The 17424-nt window shown below is 36.7% G+C and overlaps 1 protein-coding gene across 2 annotated transcripts in view; it reads left to right on the top strand.

The window, feature by feature from the left end:
• The window catches only part of BTAF1 (B-TFIID TATA-box binding protein associated factor 1), a 53742-nt gene that overhangs the window by 10943 nt on the left and 25375 nt on the right, over positions 1–17424 (top strand). For both annotated transcript variants that reach the window (XM_054207380.1, XM_054207381.1), the window contains 7 exons: positions 6829–6952; positions 7981–8095; positions 10955–11101; positions 13503–13666; positions 13959–14095; positions 14754–14865; positions 16149–16217. In XM_054207380.1, coding sequence (XP_054063355.1) covers positions 6829–6952; positions 7981–8095; positions 10955–11101; positions 13503–13666; positions 13959–14095; positions 14754–14865; positions 16149–16217 — 868 coding nt within the window. The remainder of the gene's footprint in view (positions 1–6828; positions 6953–7980; positions 8096–10954; positions 11102–13502; positions 13667–13958; positions 14096–14753; positions 14866–16148; positions 16218–17424) is intronic.

Here is a 17424-nt window from a genome sequence, read left to right as displayed (position 1 = left end):
AGTCTTGATTGGTCCCTGTAAGTTTAGTACTAATTTCTAGAGTTTTTGGTATTTTCATTTACTTGGATTTGTGTATAACTGGTAATATGTAGGTTAGGAACCTAGTTTTTATTTTAAAATAAATAATGTCAGAAGGCTGTGATAGTAAAGCTCCTGGAAAATAAGCAGGCCTCATGCGTTGCTCTTAGCTTTTGAAGTGTAGGACTATGACTTCCTGAAAACAAATGACAGCACTGGCGGGCATCATTACTTACATAACATTTCAAGTTTAATACTGCATCATTGGGAGGTTGAAATTCTTACAAGAAGATATCAAAATTATCCACAATCTCTTTTATGGTCCTTGTGTACCTTTTAGAAATGTTCTTCTGGGGTTATCACAAACTTTCTAAAGAAGGAATTTGGCTTCTAGCTTGTTTGGAAGCTGTTACTTTATGGCTGCTCTTGCATGAAAAGCAGGAGTTAAAGTGAATGAGAAGTATGTTTCACTGCTGCTTAAAAGTGTTTGCCTGTACCATCAGATTAGGTAGACACTCTATAACCAATGTGATTACAGGAGTTCTGACTCAAAAGGCGGGGGGGTGGAAATAGTGTGACTCTTCTCTCATTGATGGAGATTAACTCAAAGACCAGAGCAGTGGGCTGCCTTCCCTGCTGCTGTTTGTGGGAAGGAGTGCCAACATGGTCACAGGGAGGGGGAAGAAGAAGTACCATGTGCACTCCTGCCCAAATGAGGTAGAGCTGTGAAATTTCTCAGACACCTAACAGACTAAAATGAAAGTTGAAAGTCAGGATTGTGCTCTGACAAGAATTCTTAACCTGCTCCAGCAGCTACAACTTCAATTCTCATAGAGGCATTCCCTATATAACTTGTTGATATGCTTCTTGTATTAGTATGTCTTTACGGCTCTTCTAATTTCCTATTCTTTCTCACAGTTTTTGTGATGCAATTTGTCGTACACTTTTGGGCTGCATTGTTGGATGAGATACATATGTTGTAGTTTACAAATAAACCTTGTACAGCCTAATGCTACAGATCATCTATGAAATATACATTCCATATGGAGTTAATTGTACTAATTGTGGCATTCAGTTGGCTTCCATATGCAGTATATAATATTGTGACCAGTGTGGTCATGGAGCTTTTGTTTCATTCAGGGTGTCCCATCCAGTGCTCTATGGGAAACAACACTTTTCTGTTGTCCACAGACCCACCTTCATAACTATTTACTCCACAGTCTCCAACCTATGAGAAATAAAATCACAATCTATTCTTTGTGTGTTACCACACTTTTTTTTGTTCTGAATTCTGCTCAGTGATTATTTTTTTCTCTTGCTTGCTGTTTGTATATTGGAAAGTCTAGTTCATTATGTTCCTGTGTGGTTTAGTAGGGGCTTGGGTTTTTTGAGCTGTGAAGCTGACCAAGCTGGGATTTGACCAAATTATGAAACACCATCAAAGCAACAAGAAGAGCAAAGGCATCTCTGTTAGAACTTAGATTGAGTTTCACAGTGAGTGTCAGCCCGTGTCATGTCTAAATTTTAATTTAGTGATATTTTCTAGGTTTCTCAGCTATTTATTTACTAAGAAATAGTGCCTGGGGGGAAGCTCCTGGGTGTTGACATATGATTTATAATTTTAACTGCTAAAAGTATTCCCTTGCCTTCTGATGGGTGCTAGCTAGCAGTTTTCCAAAGAGCTCTAGGCAGAGTTTGACATTAGCGTGTTCCAGGGACTATGCCACTAAGGTTTTTTTGTACAGTCACACAATTTTAATGGGTTGGAGGATATGTTAGGATAGTTACTAGCTGTTCTGTACCAGTTGACTTTTACTGTCAGAGACTGCTCCCTGGCCAGTTAAACACACTGGTGTGCACAGAGATATAGAGTCCAAACAGATCACTTCATTGGCAGCAGTGGTCAGTTCACTGTCCCTTTCAAGCCTCAACTCATTGAAATCAACAAATCGGAAGTTTCCCCATCTGAAGCCCTGTGGGGACCCAATCCAGTCAGAATGCTTACACTGGAATGATAAGGATCTTTATACAATTCAGCTGCATGTATTGTCTTTTGTAAACATTTTGGAGATACTGTTAATAACATCTGTTATGGTTCGATGTAGATACATAGGTAGTAGTTTGACCTGTTAATGACCTGGTCATTAACTATCCTGCTACTAGCTTTCTAATGCCCCTATAGCTGAAGGGCTTTCAAATCTACATCCTCCAGTTTCCACAGGAGCGTCATAAAGCTCACTTTAAATATTATAACTGTCCCTTCAAATGGAGATAGGCTCTCTGTTTGGAGACATACCTTTAGGCAGCAAAGAGCTGAAGATTAGCATGAAAAACAGAACAGGTCATTTGTTGCAATATTTGCCTACTGTGCCTGGGTGCAGTCATGCCTAACTTAGTTTAATGCTGAATATGCAAAACTGATTGGAAAGCAGAGTAGAACATGAAATCACCTAGCTACCTGGGGAGTGCCAGTGAGTTGTGGTGACTCTTTTGAAAGTACTTGCTCTTGTGTTTGTCCTTTGTCTTTTTTTTTTATTTGTAGTCCTTGCTGTGATACTGCACTTGGAAGAGCAAAAGGCTTGTTATGTTTAGTGGCTGGGAGTCAGTAATAGTTTCTATGTATTTTTATTCACAAAACCCACTTTAGTTAACTGAACTCAGCCTGTATGCATAATCATTCTGCATAACAGTGTTGATTAGAGAGATGATGTTCCTCCTCATGACAGCCAACCTTGCTGTTCTGATTAATAGCAATGCAAATTAAATTGTTTACTGTTAGAATTCTTCTTGCCTGCAATCTTTCTCTAAGAACTAATTATTTAATTTTTTTTAGGATTGTTAGATAACATTGTTTGAGTGGTAGTAGTCTGTGGTGGAAGTAGTAGTAGTGGTGGAAGTCTGGTCCAATTTGGGATGGCGGCTCCAGTTGATATCCTCATCACAGACCTGCCGATTATTCTTGAGTATCTCTCAGGTGGTTCTGTTCTGAAAGTAAGAATTCAAGGTTTAGTCTCTTCAAAACTATGTGCTTTAATGAAGTGGTCTGGATTTGACTTGGAATATTTATGTGGGGAGGATTCACTTGCCTAATCTAGGTCTGGTGCCACTTTAGATGGTACAGTGTGTCCTTGCCACTTCAGAATGACAAGGATCTCCCACATCCTATGTCATGTCTGCTGACCCCATGTGCATGACTCATTCTGAAGTGTCTCGGATGCTACTAGATGTCTGTTCTTAAGCACCTGAATTGATGTCTTTGTGTCAGAAATGTTTTTAATGAACTTTGGTGTCAGTGTAAAAGCTCATGTGGTATTTCTTAGAAGAAAAAAATACTTAATTTGAATATAATGCTCTTCATAAAACTTTTAATTGCATCTCCAAGTTCTGCTGTGCTGATGCACTTCAGCAGTGATTAGAAAATCTCAAATTTCTCAAGTGAGGAAAAAGATATCTATCTCTCTGAACAATTTAGTGCTTTGTAATGAGCTCATATGGCATGAGTTCACATAGAAGTGGTGTATGGCTGCTGTCCTATTGATGAGATGTAGTTGACTCGGGATTGGAAGATGACAGTCAGAAGTTTTATCTAAACCATTGCTTATGACTTCGGAGTGAAGGACTTTGTATTTTTAAGCTCTGATTACAGCAGTTAACATGCAGAACTAGTAGTTTTGGAGATATATTTCATTTTTAGCATTTTTTGGTATTTTGATTTTTTCATAGCAATCCATAAATCTCTTTGGTTTTCTTTTTAATTTTTTTTCTTCCCCTAAGTACTCCCTATATTTCTCTGGGTTTTGTGCCTTCCATATGCTTAGAACAATTTTTCTGACAGCCTGTGTTGAAGTCTTTCATAAAATGATGAAAAATTTTATCTGCATTGCAGGGCGTTTCACTCTGCCACCCTGATTGGGACTTCTGTGTTACATTTGTGAACGAAGTGAGCCATGTGGCACTTTGCTCACAGCACTGTCTAGCATGAGAGGCAGAACCACATGCCATTAGAAAACTCTTAGTTCTCTTTGGCTTTAAGAACTAGATTAAAAATTGTTAGTTCGTTCAGAGAATGAAAACCTTGCCAAAATTTAGGGAATTTCTTTCCAGGCTGCAGGTCCTCAAAATTAATTTGCTTTGAATTTTTGCTATTTTTTCCTCCTTAATGAAACTAAGAATGAAAACTAATGTTAAAAAAAAAAAGCACCGTTCATCAGTAGCAGCTTTCTCAGTGCTACCCTTCTGACTAGAAGAATCCAGGCTCTGCCAAACTCTGCCGCAGCAACACCAGAACTTAATTTAAGAATCTTAATACTTCCAAAATATTAATTGTTTGGGAATTGTACATCAGGGAAGTTGGGGGGAGGGAGGGAAGAATGGATGGTGTGACCAGGAGTACTATTAGTCAGATATCACTTGCTGTATTTGCTAATCCTGTTCCATTTATTTTGCTGGGATTGAGGACTGAAGCTAATCCTGTTCCATTTATTTTGCTGGGATTGAGGACTGAAACCTTCCTACAGTGGTGTGAGGCACTGTAAAGATTTTAAATTCTTCCGCTTTGTTTTGCGTTTGTGTTGTAAGCAAAGCATGTTACAATTTAAAATCACAAATTACAAACCCAGCATACTGCAGGTTAAAAAAAAAAAAAAAAAACCAAAAAAACCCCCCAAACAATAACAAACAACTGTGTTTTGTAGGTAATACAGCTTCAAAAAGTTGCGGGTTTTAGGAGTGAATATCTAGTTAGTGTTGTAACTGATTGGAATAAAAGTTGAGGGTTTTTGAGGGTAAGCTGTCGTAGTGGTTTTCTCCCGTTTTGACACATGAAGATTTCTCACTGAGGAAGTGGTCTAAGTTGCACATTCTGCTTGACTTTGGAGATGAAAAAAGATACTTTGATAGTTAAAGGAGTGGGTGGTGCTAAATGGCAAAGGTACTGAGTATGGAACGCTGATGTTTCATGGGGAGGTGAAGAATGAAAGGGGCGAGTTTAAGAGTGAGGGAACAAGCAAGTTAGAGCAAGCTGTTATTGCTCTGCAAGCTAGCATATTTTGTACTGAATAGTACTGAGTGCTGCAAATCAGGTTGGATAACTACTGTCAAACGTACTAAGGAAAAAATACTTGTAAATAAAGTATTTGGTATGTTCTTCCTCACTAGTCTATTATCAGTGATGTGGAAGAGTTGAATCTATAAAGCTTTTGCTTTCCTCCTTGACTGTCTAATCACACAAAACTACTAGTTTAGATATGTTTGGATTTTCATTTTTATGTAACTCTAAAACAATTTACTACCAAGTAAATAATAGAAATTGAAACTCCAGTTTTATCTACAGAAATTGAAATTATCTTGCCTATTGTAGTAGTTAGAAGAGAATTATTTCAAAGCTGGCAAATACCAGAAGTGTGTCTAAAATACTGGAATAATTTGAAATACTTTCAGTTAGGATTTTTTTTATCTGATAGATATTTAATCTAGGACCTCCAGTTGTGAGAGCATTTGAGGTTTGGAACTTTATTTTTGAGGCATTACTGCCTTGGCTCTGTAGCTCTTCTGTTTCTAATGCGCTGAGACACATTATAAAATATTCTCAGGAGTAAGTGTGGTTTAAGTGTGTCAAAGAAAATGCAAAATCCAGTGATTTGGAAAGAAGACTTTTTGTTTTTTAAACGATTGGAACTAAAGTTAAAGGCAATTTTGGTGAAATGTAATTAGTAGCAACAGACTAACAGGCAAAACACTTGTCGTGTATTTGCTCTAACTAGGGTATGTTTTCTTGAGGAAGGGGAATTATTCAGGGTACCTGTAGCCTTATTTTGTTAGGCTGATCTAGGCGAGCCTCACTGCTGTGTAAATTCCAGCTTCGTATTGTTGCAATATTTGGAGGAGTGTTTTTACTAGAAAAAGGGGCTAGAAGGGGCAATTCTGATTGCACTATGTGGACAGATTCTAGATTCACATTCAGTCAGTAATAACCTCATACTGCCCAATAACTAATGGATAAACTAGACACCTTGTAAAGAGAGTTCTAACTGTCCCACATATAGTGGAGGGAATAATGAACGCTTGTTAATTCCATCACTGATTTGATTAGGTAGTCGCTTTTTTAATATAATGACTTTCTCATTCAGTAACTCTAAAAAAGAAATAAGCTAACTAATCTGAAAATAGATGATCAAGGTCTCTTTCACTAAATACAGAGTTACTGTGAAAACAGATCTGCTGGTTAAATTCCCATATTTCATGGGAAGACCGGAGGTTCCAAAACCACAAACAGAACAACAGGTTTGGTCTAATATATTCCAGGTAGTTGGGGGAAAAATACATGACAAATAAAAAATTGTGGTATTCTGGAAAAGCAGAGTTTGATATTATAGATCACAGGCTGTGTCTTCAAAAGAAATGATAATGCACAATACAAGCAGTTGAGCCCTTTACTTTCTCTATCGGACAGAATTTGCTGAAGATCATTTACAACTTAACAGTATGTATTTTTCAGGATTGAAAATGTTCTACCACAGAACAAAGAAGGGAACAATTTAGTTTTTTTCTTGCAACTGCAAATTTTTATTTTAAAAATAATGTTTCTAACAACTTCTGTTTTGTTTGTCTTTTTTTGCTTACAAAATTAAATGTGCTTTTAAAGAACTATTAGGAGAAAAAGTACATTTGTCACCCAGTCAATTGATAGTCTTCAGGCAAATGTTTTTTGTTTGCATTAGATAAACTGAAAAATGTGGGGGAATATTAATAGAGATGGGAAGCTGAACTATGAATAGCATAACAATTTCGGTTTTTGTCAATCATATTTAGGCTTGATCGTCTCTTTATTTTACTGGACACCGGTACAACACCAGTAACAAGAAAAGCAGCTGCACAGCAACTTGGGGAGGTAGTGAAACTGCACCCTCATGAACTGAATAATCTCTTATCTAAAGTAAGCATCTTTTTTTTTTTTGAGTACTTTAATGGTGAGAATAAAACTAGTTTAAAGGGGTGTGGGTTCTGTGGGAAGAAGAAGAGAAAGCATAGTAGTCGTGTGTTCTCTGGAAAAAGGAGGCTGAAGAAAATTAGGAGACTACTTCTGTTAACCCTGCTGTTTTCTCAGCCTCTGAAATGCTTACGTAGGTGAGGTTTCACTTTGCATTCAGTATTGATATTCAATGTTTGCTGTAAGTTCATATTTTCTTCTATAAAGAGAAGCTTTACTGACTTCTAAAAATTTCTGCTCCTGCCTTTAAAGTTTGTTCCTTGTGCGATACAGCATTAAAAATACAGGAGGCAGCATGTCTTTAAAAGGAATGGAAAGAGATTTCCATTAGTTTGGGACTTCAATCTAGCCAAGTCTAGTAAAACCACCAAAAATAGTCTGTATCTGACAGCTGGAGATGGCTGAGTGACCTCAATTCTGCTCTTATTGAGCAGGTGCCCTCACCACAATTGGTGGTATCAACAGAGTGGACAAGGAATCATGAATATCAAACCACTTTCAGAGAAAGAAATAGTTTTTCCAGATTTAAGACATAGTGGTAAATTAGTTTAGAAGAGCATTTGTTGCTTCAAGTGATCCATGTTGTCCCTCTTCTTGAGTTAAATGACTTCAGAGTTTTAAGGACTATTAATCTCTGTTGAACACTTCCTTTTAGAAAGGAAAAAAAAAAGTCTCAAGCCTTGTTCAGTACCTGGCGGAAATCGAGGTTGAGTTTGACTCATGGGACTAAATATATTTTATAAATTCTGAATGTCTGGCTGTGGCAAGAGTTCTGCTCAGCAGTGACCAATATAGGGAAGACTGCTTGCATTTCTTTGGTTTATTTTCTTGCCATTTGTTTTTGTTGTTTTCAGTGTTGTCTTAATCCATAGCAGTAAAAGTATTTTAATGTGTTTTAATAGAGCATAACTGCAGATGGATTTTCTGAAAGTAGATTTTTAAGCAAATATTTATTTATTCATCTCTCCTTGAAGGTGTTGGTGTATTTAAGAAGTACAAATTGGGATACTCGTATTGCAGCTGGCCAGGCTGTTGAAGCAATAGTGAAAAATGTACCTGAGTGGAATCCAACTCCAAGAGCAAAACAAGGTGCTTAAATGAATTATGTGTAATTCATTGTTTATCTGATGCAAACTGACTGTGATATGAGACTTTTCAAGGCAACTGTGTCATTCTGGGTTTTTTGTGAGCATAGACTTTTTTATATGCATGGACTGTAGTAAACATCTTTGGCTTTAGATATTCATATTCAGTTACAACGATGTGCCTGACCTTTGTTTCTTCTAAGATTCACGTGCTTGTGCTCTGTACCCTAATAAAGCTTTTATAAGTAAAAGGAATAATAACTAGTAAAATGGCAAAAATTTTAACCAATCAACTTTGTCATGATATTTGCAGACATTTTCTTCTCTGTTCCCTTGCTCAAAAGCACCTTTCTGAGGGAGGTGAAACAGCAGCTTGCTGAGGTCTTTTCTGTTTGTACTCACTTTGCATCTGAAATTGTCCTGTTAGGGATGTTAGAGTTGTTTTTATTGTTAACTTATGGACCTCTTGTCAGTGACTTTGTCTAAACCTGTTGGCACTGTCTGTGTTCACAAACTTACGTTGCATAGGTTCCAGAAGTTCACTAACTGTAAAAGAAAACAAAACCAACAAACATAAAACAAAAAAAACCCACACCCAAAAAAACCCCACCCAAAAAACAAAATTCATGTCTGTTTTGAGGTGACCTCATATTTGTTTAATTCAGCACCTCCAGGTTCTCTTGCTATAGAATTTGACAAGCAAGTTCTGCATTTGCCTTATCCACTGCCTTTATGATTTTTATAAGCCATCATATTTAGTCTCCTCCAAGAACTTTTCTCCATATTGGAGAGTTGCAGTCTCTTCAGTCTTTCCTCCTTTGTCTTTTAGATGACTTTTTTGGTAACTTAACTGCATTGTCTTTCAGATAACTTTACTTGTCCTTCTCTGTGCTTTTTCTTACTTGTGGCCTCCTTGAGATGCACAGAACTGCACACAGTGTACCTACATCTCTAGAGAACTGATATTTATACGTAGTGACAAAATGATGCACTTTGTCATGTTTTCAGTGTCCTTCCTGATGATGCCTAGTAGTTATTTGGCTGTCACTGCCCAATAAGCTGGTGAAAACAGAAAACTGTCAGAAGCGCCTCCAAGATCTTTATTGAATATTAACTGCCAGTTCTGAATTCAGTGTTGTGTAGGCATGGTTTACATTACTGATTTTGCACCTTATCTGCCTCTTTGCCCATTTACTCTGTTCTGAGACTCCTCCTTGGATTCCTTAGTGCCATTGTGACTTTTCTTTACCCAAAAGAGCTTTGTGTCATCTACATGCTGGGAGGAGAGTGTGTAGTGAAATCTCCTTCCCATTGCTAAAGACCGATGGAATTGGTTCCAGCATTGATCCCTTAAGGACTTCAAAGCTAACTTTTATTTGTCTTTAACCACCTTTCAAGCTGTAAAAGGATGTTTTCACCAATTCTATGGTGACTTAGTTCCTTCATCGTTTTGGTATGGTTTATGAAACCTTGCCAAAAGCTTTCGAATATATTGTATCTACTGGATCCCCTCTATCCACTCGTTAAAGCTATTCAAGGACATTGATAATCAAGTTAATGAGGGTTTTTTTTCAGGAGCCATTCTGACTTTCCCAGTAATTCATATTTATCTATATACTTAATAACTTTATAGACTTTACTGTCTGGATAAAAGTTAATTTCACTAGTCTAATTCCAAGAATTACTTAGAGCACTCCTTTTGTACATGGAAATTGGGCAACCTGTCATTCTTTGAGTACAGCAGCTCTTTCATATGCATTGTCTAGTTCTTGCATATCTGCCTATCAGATATGAAAAGGTAATTATGTGTGTTTGAGAAGGTACCATTTAACAGGGCTAACTGGCTATGCAGACATTTGTTTCTTCAATTTCAGTTAAATTGTTTGATCTAATAGTCAAATATATGTTTTACAGTGGTCTGTTTGCATTTAGGTTCTTAAACTTCCTATAAATAAGTTTTCTTTTTGCATATGTTTAATGAAATGTTAATATCAGGTCTGAAGACATGTAGGTGGTGTTTATGTTGTATGGTGTTTGGAGCACTTAGACTCATTCTACTGTAAATGAACAAGCTTTCATAAATAAGTGAGTGTGGGATGAAACAGACTAAACTAAATGCTGTATTTCCTGTAGGCAACAATTGTATTTATACTGCTGGTTGTAATTCAGGATGTGAGTGTGTTGGATTATGTAGGAATAGCCAATTTTTTTGATACTAAGCAGCACGTGACTAAGAGCCACAAAACACCCTAATCTTTGAGCGTTGAGGGGAGGGAACACTTTGGAATTCATAACCAGGAAATTATAAAACACCTTGTGAGGAACAAATCTCTTCTGTATCAGTATTGAACCATGCTGTGTCTGCAGCTGGATTTGAGAAGAGCTGATAACTAGTCTTCAGCAGCCCTTGGCTGCTGAAGGCCCTCCCATACCTGTGAAGACTGCTCTCCAGCTTCCATATCATGGATGTTTGGCTGTTGGTGATATGATACAGTGTTGGCATGGTAATTGTTTGAACTATTTTCTGAGCCACATGCAGCTCAAATGGTGAGTTGGCCATATGTGTACAAAGTGGTATGTCAGTACACCTAGTGGTATGTCAGCATCAAAGATTTTAAAAAGCTAAATTTATCAAGGGGAAAAACATTAAAAAAAAAAATCTTCAATTAAGCATGTTAAGTGAGCTTTTTCAGCCAATCTTTGTGAAACAGGTCCTTTACACTTTGTGAATAAAAGTGCTGTATGTCTGATGATTCCTTTGGAGGAGAGAAATTATTTCTTTCTCTTGCTTAATCGTCTGCCAGAACTTTGAACAAAATCTTCATCACATTGTCATTAATATCACTTTCAATGTCCTCTCTAGAACCAGGTTCAGAAAGTCCTATGGAAGATTCACCTTCAACAGATCGGTTGCGTTTTGACAGATTTGATATATGTCGGTTGTTAAAACATGGTGCATCTCTTCTTGGTTCTGCTGGTGCGGAATTTGAAGTTCAAGATGATAAATCAGGTATATCTTTATATTTTACTTGCAGACAAGAAAACTTATTGATTTGAAAAAGTTTGTTGTGGCAGTATTATGAGCCTAGTCGTCCATGGTTTCTCAGAATGCTAGGAAGTAACTGAAGAAAATATTCCCCAACAAAACTGGTTTCTATTGTCTTTCTCAAGTTAAACAATTTTTTTAGGGGTTGTGTATTGCTTGGTTTTTCTTTCTTTGTTATCAGAATTAGTACTTGTACAGGGTGGAAGAGGAGATCGAAACCTAAAAGAGGAAGCAGAAAAAGCAGTATTAAAGACTCCTGTAGAATTTCTGTAGACTTCTTAAGAGGTGCAGGAACTATCACCACTTGTTCTTCACTGAAATGGTGTTCCCAAATATAGTAGTGGGATGTGGCTTATTTAAAAGTTTGAAGGTTTCAAGTACAGAAAGATTGTGTGAAAAATACTGTGATAAAACTGTCAAAGTGGAAAGGTCAAGTGTCTGTGCCCATGTGATGTCTCATTTAAGTGACTTGTCTGATATCTTTCTGCAACTTTTTAGCTGAGAGTTGGTTTATATCAGTGTAATGACATGGAGTTATTTAAGTTTGGGGTGTTGCTATTACTGTACTTTCCTGCTCTAATCCCAGTCCATCTTCCAGTTTCTGCACCAAATGAAGTAATGTTATAAATAAGAATCTGTTCTGATGGCATAGCCCTGATTCACTTGTTTCCTGTGTGTGATGTGTTCTGTGCAGTGTACGCAGAAGATCACTAGCTTAGCAAGGAACAGAACCTATGGTTGCTGACACTTAAGCGGCATCCTGTCTGTTAAGCCTGGCTGCTATTTTATTGCTTGCCGTCTTTTATGCGAGGTTAATGAGGTGTTGTACAAGTTTGATCTCTTCTAATGGAGCCCTACCTGTTCAAAAATCAAATAGATGGAATAGGACACTTCAGTTCATAGAAGTCTGATATTTTTCCCAGTGTCGTATGATTGCCCGTAAATAACTTTATGAATTAAAATAAATAAAAAAATGCAATACCAAAAAATAAGAAAATTAAAAATAGTTTTTGTTTCGCTGCTTTTTTATCTGGTGGGAAAATGCACAAAGGCTACTCTGTTTTGCATTTTGTAGCAGCTTTCCTTTTCAAGTAAGTAGCTAATGTGAATGGATGTAAAGCAAGCTAAATAATCTTTAGAATTAGCAGTCTTCGGCACTTTTTCCTAAGACGAACTCATGAAAGGAAAAGTATTTTCTAGAGAATGGAAGTTGTTTGTATTTCTCTGCTTGTCAGTTAAATGCAATTAAAAAAAACCCACGAACTTTTTGGTATAGGTATAATTAACTACTAATTACTACTCAACCTGGTGTATACCCCCAAATTCTGCCAATATTGGTCACCTACTTACAAGTTTATGTGCAGATATTTGACAAAAAACCACCAGTCTCCTCACTGGCTTCCATACTGCACGTGTAAAAAGAGAGTGAAGTCTGACATCCATACGAGCTACAAGTTTTGGTTTACTTGGAGGGTTATTTTACTCAGGCACTACAATCTTCTAGTTTTCTTTCATGTAAATGTGGGTGGTCCTGATGTCTAGGTCTTCAGTAATTAGTGTTGAAGCTTCACAACATTATTGAGGTAGCTTCTGTTAAATTCCTAAACGAGCCTTGCTTGACGCATGAAGATTGAGGATAGGATTGTTACCAGACTCCAAGCACCCAGGGAAGATCACGCTTATGCTTCAGTCTGTTGCTGTCAGGAGTTAGTTTGGGCAGAAGGAGAGTAAATGCCTGGGTCCAGTGCACTTCACAAGGAAGAATGTTTCTGTAGAAAACAGGTTCCGGTTCAGCCTAGCTTAATATAGGATATTGGCTTGAATATCATTTGAGGGGTTTTGTTGGTGGTCATTATTTCTTAGGTCTGTGTTTCCCAACAGAAGGTAAAGTTTAGGAGGAAAGGAAACCTTTACAACAAACAAAACCAAAACAACCCAAACTGCCAAAATTAACAGATCCCACAAGGATGCATGTGCTCAACAAAAAAGCACTAATTCTTGAATCAGTTGCTAGATTTAGTATGTTAATTCGCTCCTTTCAAAGTGCACTTGCCTAAAAATTCAGGGAAAAATTAGTTTTTTTACTTCTGTAGACCAAGTGTAATTTAATGAATTTCAGGGGAATTATTTTCTGCTTAAAAATTGATCACAGTTTAAATGCTAGTATAGCTTTAGCAGCAGAAAAGGTTTTCCTAGGAATCAGCGTGATTTGGTTTATAAGATTCTATTGATGTATTAGCCAAGAACAACTCAATTCTGTAACTTTTGGGTTTCTTATGTTACTTCATTGAGCAAATCTTCAATAATACATCTGATTGGAAATCTGACATATCTTCCCTTTTTTAAAAACTTCTTTTTTTTTAAGGTGAAATTGATCCTAAAGAGAGGATAGCACGACAGAGGAAACTGTTACAAAAGAAACTCGGCTTAGATATGGGTGCTGCAATTGGGATGAATACTGAAGATCTGTTCAATGATGAAGATCTGGACTATTCTCCTTCTTCAGTTTCACTAGTAAATAAACAACCTGTAGGTAAAACCTCGGGCTGTTTGACTGCAAGAATTAGTACAGTGGGTTTGCTTTATGTGTGCTTCTGCAATTATAATGTCTATATTTTCAGTGTGATGATCAACATCTGATAGGGTATGCTTTTGACTTCCTGAGTTCTTATGCCCCATTAGTTGCATGTTAGTATTTGATGTCATACTGCTGCTCTGAGTTTGAAATGGGAGGTTGGGGAAGTTGAGAGCAATGTGGGTTTGAGAATTTTTCAGGACCCTCATTGTAAGAAGAATTGACAATGAATGACTTCTCTTTCAGACTCTTCAGGCTGCTGAGTTAATTGACTCAGAATTTCGAGCTGGCATGAGCAGTAGACAAAAGAATAAAGCCAAAAGAATGGCTAAGCTGTTTGCAAAGCAAAGATCCAGAGATGCAGTGGAGGCTAATGAGAAGAGGTATAACGGTGAACTGGTTTGTTTTCATTTCAGTTAAGCTGGGATTGTGATTTGATTTATCTGTTGGAAAAACTTCCTCCAGTCTTTGCATCTTAATCTTTTATGTGCTAATTGTGTTGATGGTAAAAAGCTTGCGTGCCATACTTATTCCCAGTGGAGCTTTGTTAAGGACGTAGCTTCGGAGTGATCTTGAAATAATGGGATGCTACAGTTAAAATTTGTGGTTTGTCACTGTTATTAAATATGGCTTGAGAATACTGCATGAAAATGGGGGATTTAAGAAGGTAAAAAATAACTAAAAATTTAAGATACAACTTTCTGATGTATGTTGTGTTCCTCACTGTAGTTTATAGTGACATATTATTGTACCTACTGTGTTTATAAAAAGCAGTAAAAAAATCTATCTTTCCTTGATTTTATTTAAGAATTTCTGTATCTCTTGGAAAAGGCTGAGAAGGATTGCCAGTTTGGGACAGTATTCTACTGTCCGCTTGCTTAATTTTTTTAACATGTAAACATCTATTTTGCATATTTCAGTGTTAAACCTCTTTGTTTTGTATTTTTGCCACGCTTCATTGTATCTGAAGACTTCAGTTGTAGAAGTAATTAATTCCCCTAAAGCATACTTTCAGTTCATGAACTTGTACTTCCTTCTCAGCAATGATAGCACTGATGGGGAACCAGAAGAAAAGAGAAGAAAAGTTGCAAATGTTGTCATCAACCAGCCTGCCACAGACTCAAAAACTTTGGTAGAAAATGCTCCAGAAGAGGTATGATGTATTGTTCTGCTCTTAGCAGGAATGATCATTCAGTTTTTAGCAGAATAATGTAAAACAAACCGCTTTTATGGCTCCCAAATGCTTTAGTCATTTTAGCGTTAAGAGAAATGGAGTAAAGAATGCCATTGCCAGTTTACTTCTGTATGTAATAAGAAAATGAATTTCAAACTGTGTATAGCATTGAGGAAGAAAGCAAATTTAATCCATTGGTAGCAGTTTGTGACCCAAATGAACCTGAGTAGGTGGATTACAGGTGTCAGACCTGGGTATTAAACTGTAAAACTGTGCTAAACACTTAGATGATAGGATTACACTGAGCCATAAATAATTTGATCTAAATGTTCACGTACACTTTATTTAATCTCCGCCTTACTTTAATTAGGCTCATTTTAGAATTAAGTTCTATATTTAGTAGTTGAAGATTTAAACAATTGCCTTAGTCTTAGAAAAACTTCCATTTGTTTCAATAGACTGAAAAGCTGAAAAATTGTAAGAAATGCTATACCAGAATACAAATGGCACATAGAAGTTTATTTGAAGAGACTTTATATCGATTCGTCTGTATTCTACAAAAATAAAATTTTTACAGGCATAGTTTAGGAATTAAATATTTGCAAAATAATGATTGGAAAATTCATTTGAGATTAATGATAACTGGAAGCTGAATAGCTGCCGGTTGCTAGCCTTGCAAATGCTTTGTGATGGTGTGAATGTACTGATGTTAGTATCATAATCTCCTTTCCACAGCCATGTCAGTTTCCTGGTAGGAAATTTTGGGACAGTGGATATGCTTCTGGTTTTCAAAAATGCAGGATGTGTTTTGAAAAGGGTGGCATTTAGTACTAGATTGATTGACCCAATTTGATTATGTAGTGTAATTTCAAAGCAAAACTTGCCTATTATGTTCCTTAAAGGCGAAGTTCATAAATTTAAAGAATAACTGGGGAGAATAAGAAACTTTGCTTATTTTCTGCCTTGGCATGGTTCCTAGAGGGAGGCTGAATTCCAGAACATCAGAATTAATTACCATAGAGAAGAGGTTACAATACTAACAGACAAACTTCACAAGCCTTTTAAAAGAAGATCCAGTGCCAATCAGCAAAGTTTCCGAAGTGAGGAAGAAGGTTGTTTTTTTTTAAATTCTGTCCAGTAACAAAAAAAAAAACTTCAGCTTTTGGAGGTCTTAGTTATCTCCATGTATCTAAGTAGTGTACAATATAACAAGTGTTTGTCTGATCTTTCTTTTAATCTTGTACTTAATATTATGAATTTAGGCAAATGAATGGCCTCTGGAAAGCTTCTGTGAAGAGGTGTGCAATGATCTCTTTAACCCTTCTTGGGAGGTAAGATGTGCAGTATCTAAGGTGTAACTATAGATTAAAAAAAGGCTTCGACAGCAGTGCAAAAATTGTATGTGTAGGACTTGAGAATTTTGCTAGATGTCAAAAATCACATCAATCGTAAATACAGATTAGCCAAGACAAATCTGCTTTTAGAGAACTTAAGTGGTTTTTAAGACTCATTTAAAGGGCAAATGAAAAGAGATATGTAATGTATACTCAAGTGGAGAGTGTGAAAGATATGGAAAGCAGTAATTACATGTGAGAATTCTTGAACTATTGAAATAGAATCAAAATAAAAGCACATGAATCTATGGTCAAAAAGATGAAGCAATGGATTCATCAAGAGTTTGAAGAATATTGTGTGAGTGTTGCTGACAACAGTGGCATAGTTGTCTAATGTTAAGCTAGTAGAAAAGGGTGGGGGGATCACTCCTTTGGTAACAGAGAGTAGGCTACAAATTATTAGTTGTTCTCTGAATTTATAAAAAGGAAATTTTAACTTTTTTTAGAAGTATAGTAAATACTAACTACAAAACCTACACGTTTGGTTGCCTAGACAACTTATTTTCAAGATTCAAAACCTGATCTACTCACTCGTTTATTCAGTCCTTATACTATTTTCCACAAACTTTGATATCAGTTCTACGCCAAAATATGAAGTAGCTGACAATGGTCTCTCTTCCTTGAGCACACAATGAAAATAACTGTTGTCAAGTAACTTCATTTTTTTATCAAAAAAGTTGATCTTTTGAAAGATTAAATGTTAACACCAACTGTAACATGCTTAATCATATCTGTAGCACAGTTTCAGTGACAGCAAATTGGCTCTGCCCATACTGACCTCAAACTTGGAAACACAGAGATAGATCATATGCAGCCAGCACAATTATTTTGGGCCCAGAAAAAGGATAATTATTTGTGTGGCACATCACTGCATCTGAGCTAATAAGCCTCACCTTATTGAAAGCAGGCTGTTTGCAGTTGAATCCAAAGCAGACATTCTCAGAGCTTTCTTGGTATGTTTGATACAGGGTGCATGCATCTTTAATTAAGGAAGTAGATCAATACAGAATCATTATTACAGTATGTTCTGGATGAAAAACAGGTTAAACTACCTCAAAATACATGTTTATAAAATGGCCCTGTGGCATCTTCTTGCAATGTCTTGAGGCAGTCTGGATGACCAGTTCAGGCTGCTTGCCTAGCT

Source organism: Rissa tridactyla, chromosome 6 (assembly GCF_028500815.1).
Source record: "Rissa tridactyla isolate bRisTri1 chromosome 6, bRisTri1.patW.cur.20221130, whole genome shotgun sequence".
Lineage (NCBI taxonomy): Eukaryota > Metazoa > Chordata > Aves > Charadriiformes > Laridae > Rissa > Rissa tridactyla.
This window is presented reverse-complemented; position numbering and strand designations above follow the sequence as displayed.